Genomic DNA, 7,432 nt, shown 5'->3' with positions numbered 1-7,432 from the left:
CAGTGGGTTCTCAGTAAGCAGAAGCCATTCTAACAACAGGAGAAATGGATATTTCCTGCCATATCAGTAAACAAAGGGTGTCATAATCTTCAATGATTGCAGCCACCACCGTTGGTGAGCTGTTGAACCCTGAAGGAAGTCAGGAAAGAAAGAATACCTGCCATCTAGCCATCAGACTGCAGCCATTCCCCTCGATGAGCCCTGAGGAAACTCAGGATGTGAAATCACAGGATACTGGCCCCAGAGAGCTGGGATGCATATCAAAGGAATGATTTCTGTGAGTCCAGACTCTTGCATCTTCTCATACACAGGAAACTACTAAATTCCTTAACTTGGGATATCTGGTTTTCCTTTAACAATTATCTTTTGATGTTCAGACTACCTGTCCGTTGTTGCAAAATTTATGTATAACCTGGCTTCCTGCCTTGCCTCCTCAAAGCAGTTCTCTCAGAGTTACTTGAGATGGTGTATCCCAGGCCTGAAGTCCTAAAAATTCCTGCTGAATAAAACATAACCCTCAACTTTTAGGTTCTGAGTATTTTTTAAGTCAACAAATGTCATACTATGTACAAGTACAGAGTAAAATCTTCCTGAAGAGTAGGTGCTCCCAAGATGTTAGTTTTCTTAATGTTCTGTGAACATTGAGTAATAACAGAAATGGAGCCTGGGGGCTTCCTGAAGCCCCTTAGGAAGAGGGTAGAATTGCCTCCACCTGGCAAAGGGGCCTTGGACAAGATGGGCTCATAATCCTTTCCGATCTCAGCTTCCAGGATTCCCTACTGAATAGTCTGCTTTTTCTCACAGAGTCTCTACTGAGCATGACGTAGATGAGCCACTGACCTTTCCTTGTGTAGGAGAAGAAGTGCCCCCAACTCTGGAGGACAGGACATAGCTATCACTAACTCTATAGCCCATGAGTGAGTGCTGCTGTTGGAAAGATATGGGTGGGTCACTTTGAAGCTTTTCCTTAACCAACCAGCATGATTGTTGATGAGTCCTGACTTAGCAAGAAGCCCAAGTAAAACATTTTATGAGGTAAAGGACTCGCGTGAGGTGGCTAAATAACATGGAAAAATTGGTAGAGAGGGTAAAAGAGGGTAACGCTAAGCGTGGCTACCACACCCACCGCTGGCAGAATATAAAGAGCTGGAGAAGACCAGGGCTTACACCACAGAAAGGAACCAGGCTTAGAAACAGACCTTCAGAGCTCTGCTCCCTCCAGCACCATGTCTTACAGCTGCTGCCTGCCCAACCTGAGCTTCCGCTCCAGCTGCTCCTCCAGGCCCTGCGTGCCCCCCAGCTGCTGTGGCACCACCCTGCCCGGGGCCTGCAACATCCCCGCCAATGTGGGCAGCTGCAACTGGTTCTGCGAGGGCTCCTTCAATGGCAGCGAGAAGGAGACCATGCAGTTCCTGAACGACCGTCTGGCCAGCTACTTGGAGAAGGTGCGGCAGCTGGAGCGGGACAATGCAGAGCTGGAGAGCCGCATCCTGGAGCGGAGCCAGCAGCAGGAGCCCCTCGTGTGCCCCAACTACCAGTCCTACTTCCGGACCATTGAGGAGCTCCAGCAGAAGGTGAGGGGGTGGGCACTGCCAACTGATGAGCTGCCAGTTGAAGAACTACTTATCTAAATTTGACAGACCTACTTCCTAGTGGATTTAAGTTTGGTCAAACCTAATGTTGAAAATGATAAGGACAGAGACATAGAAGTCACTGGCTTACATAAGACACATCATGTCATCCTAGAGAATCGATGTGGGATGTCCCAGGAAGGAGAGGTACAGACAGGGTAGAGGGTAAGGCATTAGACCAAAGTCATAGCAACCTAACACTACTTCTTGTTTAAAACCAGACTGACTGATGCTTTAGTCCTATTATGGTATTCTGGTCTTGTTTTCCGAGCCTATAGCATTAAAAGGGGCTTCCCAGGTAACTCTAGTGGTAGAGAACCGGCCGGCCAATGCAGGAGATGTAAGAGACGTGGGCTGGATCCCTGGGTTGGGACGATCCCTTGGAGAAGGAAATGGCAACCCATTCCAGTATTCTTGCCTGGAAAATTCCATGGACAGAGGAGCCTGGCAGGCTATAGTCCATAGGGTTGCAAAGAGTTGGACACAACTGAAATGACTTTAGCATACAAGCATGCAGCATGCATAGCATTAAAACATAATAATATGCACCTGAATTATTTCTTGGAGCTAGGAATTTCCTGCGTGAATCCTTAGATATTTCAAGATATAACAAGACAGTGTGTCTATAACAAAGTAAAAGAGCCACCAGCTCCAAAATCCTCCCTAGTATACACAGAGCGGGCTTGCATACACATGAGAATTCAGGGCCAAAAATATGGGAGTAGAAGTGGGATAAGTACAGAGTGAGCGTAGAAGTGGGGCTTAATGCATCGTGTAGGTCAGGGAGGGCTTCTCAGAAGAGGCACTATCTGAGCATGGTTTGAAGGATGAAGAGGAGTTTATATTCAATTGCACAAGCCCTTGATTCTCTGACAGAATTAACTGTCCACCATTCAGTAGTTCTGGCAAAGTGAGTGTCAGAAAGGCGGTGTGGGATTTGAAGATCGTGCACTGATTTCTGCACATTTAGTGAGAATGAGGCACAGTGCTGGAACAAGGGATAAAGTACTGAGTGAGACAGTCTCTTTCCTTCAGGAGCTCACAGTGTAATAGGGGAGATAGGAAACAGATAACCACAGTGAAGGTGATTAGATGTGTAACTGGCTAGGTGCAGTTACTGTGGGAGCACCAGGAAGAAGTGACTCCTGCAGGAACTGGGGAAGGAAGGGGAATGTGGCTTACGTAGAGGGTCTTGCTAGGTGGGTGAAGGCATCCAGGCATTCCAGGTAGAGGCAGAAGCTTTGTGCAAAAGCTTTGTCAAGGGCAATGTGAGGGGAGAGTGGAGAGTGGTCAGCAGGGCTGGAATGGTGGTGTGTGAGCATAGGATAACCAATTTGTCTTTGTTTGCTTGGGTTTTTTTGGGGTCTAGCACCCCACCTCCCACTAAGCAAACAGGAACACTATGAGAGATTTGGTTCCCAGTATGTTCAGTTACTGCAGGAAACAAGAGGCAGACCAAGAAGAGAAGAATTTATGACAAAAGGCACATTTTCTCTTGACTGTTTTAGTTTTGAAATGATCAGTTCTATTAATGAATCCTCCCCTTATCCTCAAACTGAGAATGTGAGAAGACTTGAAGCTTTTTGGAAGGAATATCTGTTTGAAAGAAAATAGTTTTAAATTTTAAGTTATGAGACATTCATTCTTACTACAACTGATTTCACAATTAATCCTGTGCCCAGATCCTGGCCAACAAGGCAGAGAATGCTAGGCTGGTGGTGCAGATCGACAACGCCAAGCTGGCTGCAGATGACTTCAGGACCAAGTAAGATTTCTCTAATGATCAGACCAATTTAGTAATGGACAGGCTGAGTTGCAAAGTGATGAACTCTGTCCTGGAAGCATGCAAGCAGAAGCTGTCTGCGATCATAGTGGGAGGTTTCTTGCATTCAGTGAGTTAGGTTAACTGTCAGTCTCCTCACTGGAAGCAAGCATTCTGTGTTTTAAAATTAGTTTGAAGGAGCTCAAGCAGTCATCTATTCACTCTCTTTTTCAACTTAACATCTGGATCAACTTTAAAAGTATATTCCACACAAGTCTCTTAATACAGTTGAGTTATGATCAGCCCATTGGAAAAAGTTAAATGACACAATGAGAGCCAAAATTCATTTCAGAGAATCCATCAGTTTTTCTAGGTATGACCATTATAATCGTCAAGAATCCATTGCATTTTTATGAGACTTTATAGTTTGCAATGTGATTCTACCTATATCATTTTTTCATCTTTGGGCCAACCTGACGCATGTTTTTTTTTTGGGGGGGGGTGGAGCAAGATGAAGTAGGAAAAAATAGCCTTATTGCTTTGCCTAGGGGGCCACAGAGGGCTAATGTCCTTAAAACTGTGTGTCCCTGACATGTCAGTTTGGTTCCCATTTTACAGATGAGGAAATTGAGGTTGAGAGAGATTAAAGAGCTTACCACTGTCCTCACGGCAGGGCTGAATCTCACTGCCTTCTAATCCAGTGCTGCTCTCCTGATACCAGGTTGCTTCTCAGGGTGGTTAGTAAGGATGGTGAGGAGGTCTATAGCGGGCTAGTGAAGTCACCAACTCACTTGAGAATGGAGGATGACAGGGCTTAGTTGTTAGCAGCCTGTGATGGGGAATCAGAACAAATGAAGTTAAAGGTAGATTTAAACTATACAGTGGCTTCCCTGGTGGGTCAATGGTAAAGAATCTGCCTGCAAAGCAGGAGATGTGGGTTTGATAATCCCTGGGTCAGGGAGATCCCCTGGAGAAGGAAATGGCACCCGCACTCCAGAATTCTGGCCTAGGAGCCAGGCCTGGGTTGCAAAAGAGTCAGACATGACTTAGTGACTAAACAACAACAAAAACTATACAGGGGTGCCCCACCAATACCTTCTCTGTGGGTCTCAGGGAGGAAATAGCCTTTTCACTCTGTGCAGTGGTCTTTTTCCCTTTCAAAAGACTGCAAAAATTCCAAATATTTCACAATGTAATGAATTAGACCAGGTGAGCCAAGTAAAGCCTAGGAAAAAGTCTTCCTCTTTGACCTCCTTTGACTGCTGTTTGTGTGTGCAAGGTACCAGACAGAGCTGGGCTTGCGGCAGCTGGTGGAGTCAGACATCAATGGCCTGCGTAGGATCCTGGATGAACTGACCCTGTGCAAGTCCGACCTGGAGGCCCAGGTGGAGTCCCTGAAGGAGGAGCTGATCTGCCTCAAGCAGAACCATGAGCAGGTAAGAGTCCCAGCCCCTGACATTCCTATACTGAGAGTCCTGTAACTGCCCTGAGCAGGGTAATATAGGTCTTTAGGTCTTTGCTAGACATCCTAGAGCTGAGAACATTTTGCTGGATGCTCAAAAACCCTTGGTGGGTTGTTGGGGAAGCTTACTTCTTTTACCTAAAAGGGTGTGGTCATCTAATCTATTTCCATTTGGGGCTAGAGCTTTAAAATACTTTCTACTGCTTGATGAGATTGGTTGTCTTCTGAATAGATTGTCTTCCCATTAATGACTTAGACTGAAAGGAGATAGCAAACTTCTTTATGTGTCACCTAGACAGTAGAACCCAAGCTAGAATAAATGGATGGAAGGATGGATGGATAGATAGGAAAATAGAAGAAATGAAGGCACTGAAATAGTGGTTGATTCAGACCTCATGGTTGAATGTAACACTAGGATATCAGAAACATGTCTCAAACATTAGATGTTTAGATGAAGAGGAAAAAACCCCTCATGGACAGGGTGTGATGATAAGACATGAAGTAAATGGGACCAGTTAAGCCTGGTTTCTCTCTATTTAAGTAGCATTTAAGTGGCAAGAATTATAAACCAGTTATCATGCCAGGTTTATCACTGAGCAAAGGAAAAGTAAAAAAGAAATGGTAGAATCTTGGAGTGGCAAGAAACATAAGCAATCAAGCAGCCTCATGATACAGATGTGGAGACTCTCAGACAGGAGGTCTGACTCACAGGAAGTAACTTCATTGAGTTTTATATCAATATGTGTCCTAAATTCTAATGCAACCTTTCCACCACAAGAGAATTCATATATAGATTTCTTTCTATGAGTTCATTCTTTCCCCTTCCTCCACCAGGAAGTCAACACCCTGAGGAGCCAGCTGGGAGACCGCCTCAACGTGGAGGTGGACGCCGCCCCCACTGTGGACCTCAACCGTGTGCTCAACGAGACCAGGGCTCAGTATGAGGCCTTGGTGGAGACCAACCGCAGGGACGTGGAGGAATGGTACATCAGGCAGGTGAGCATCTCGGCACGTGGTCTCTCAGGACCCTCAGCCCCTTGGGGCCCTTCAGGTGGGGTCTGATTGTCTCTTCTGCCCTTTGGTGTTTCAGACTGAGGAGCTGAACAAGCAGGTGGTGTCCAGCTCAGAGCAGCTGCAGTCCTACCAGGCAGAGATCATCGAGCTGAGACGCACGGTCAACGCCCTGGAGGTGGAGCTTCAGGCCCAGCACAACCTGGTGGGTATTGATGAGACTCCTGGTGAGGAGGTGAGGTTGGGGAGTCAGGGGCACTGGGATGCCCTCCGGACCACCCTCTCCTGAACTCTTGGAGCTGGTGACTTGTTTGGAAGCGATGGAGAAGCCCCTGAAGGAGCAGCTCTGTGACCTTCCTCCCCTTCCCTCTGACAGAGAGACTCCCTGGAGAACACCCTGACGGAGACGGAGGCTCGCTACAGCTGCCAGCTGGCCCAGGTGCAGGGCCTGATCGGCAACGTGGAGTCACAGCTGGCGGAGATCAGGAGTGACCTGGAGCGGCAGAACCAGGAGTACCAGGTGCTGCTGGATGTGCGGGCCCGGCTGGAGTGTGAGATCAACACTTACCGTGGGCTGCTGGACAGCGAGGACTGCAAGTGAGTACTGAGCAGGTGGTACCCCTGGCATGGTACATGCACAGTCCTACCAAAAGTCAAAACAGGGGCTTCCTGGGTCAAGTTTCTGATGCCAATATATCTGCAAAGACTAGAGTTTAATACTGCAGCAGTGGGAAGTGAAGGGTGTTTGCTGCTGTCACGACCAGGCCTAAAGGTATTGTCTGCTCCAAAAGATACTCCTGAGCCTGACTGTTTCCTCTACTGGTGAGCTTTTGGAGGCTGATGGGTAAATAAAGCTTTGTACCTTCAGCAAAAGGGAAAACAAACCTGTAACCACCATCACATGTACTTGAATAATGCTTTTGGATTTAATCCCCAGTTTCACACCTATTGTTTCATGGACCCTGGCTGGGATTCCCCTGAGACAGGCAGAGTGGGGCTCTGAGGATCTGGGGATCAGGGCAACCACCTTATGGATGAGCATTTGAGTATCAAAAAGGGGAGGTTACTCAAACACTTCTAGGGTCCAGCACTTTTCGCCTGAGTATTTTCATGAACATGATCTGTGCGGTAGATATTATCAATCTATCTCACAGGTGAGGAGGGATGAAGGGCTTTCCCCACAACTTCAGGCTTATCGATCTGGTTCCATCTCAAGGCTTATTTAGGAGTGATGCAAATAAGACTTGGCTTCCTAAGAAGTCAGAGAATGGCTTCTATTTGTCCCCTGTTTCCTTGGGTTGAACTCCCTCCTTTATTTTTGTTATTATCCATCTTATGCTGATGAGCTAATGGTTCTGTGTCCCAGGCTGCCCTGCAACCCCTGCGCCACGACCAACGCATCATCAGTCGGGTCCTGTGTCACCAATCCCTGCACCCCCTGCGGCCCACGCTCCCGCTTTGGGCCCTGCAACACCTTTGGGTGCTAGACAGCCAGGGCCAGCAGGAGGACTGTGAAGACAGAGGACCCTTGATGGACCAGCCCTGCTCTCTGACAGCCATCAGCCA

The 7,432-nt window shown here is 47.3% G+C and overlaps 1 protein-coding gene across 1 annotated transcript; it reads left to right on the top strand.

Moving 5' to 3' along the window:
* Positions 1-1,154: 1,154 nt before the first annotated feature.
* LOC133232411 (keratin, type I microfibrillar 48 kDa, component 8C-1-like) lies at positions 1,155-7,375 on the top strand. Its single transcript, XM_061391770.1, has 7 exons — positions 1,155-1,574; positions 3,314-3,396; positions 4,673-4,829; positions 5,690-5,851; positions 5,946-6,071; positions 6,243-6,463; positions 7,233-7,375. The coding sequence occupies exons 1-7, from the start codon at positions 1,227-1,229 to the stop codon at positions 7,351-7,353; spliced, it is 1,218 nt and encodes a 405-aa protein (XP_061247754.1). The 5' UTR covers positions 1,155-1,226; the 3' UTR covers positions 7,354-7,375.
* Positions 7,376-7,432: the final 57 nt, after the last annotated feature.

Source organism: Bos javanicus, chromosome 19 (genome assembly GCF_032452875.1).
Source record: "Bos javanicus breed banteng chromosome 19, ARS-OSU_banteng_1.0, whole genome shotgun sequence".
NCBI classification, from domain to species: domain Eukaryota; kingdom Metazoa; phylum Chordata; class Mammalia; order Artiodactyla; family Bovidae; genus Bos; species Bos javanicus.
The sequence above is the reverse complement of the archived record's forward strand: the minus strand, read 5'-3'. Positions and strand labels throughout refer to the sequence as shown.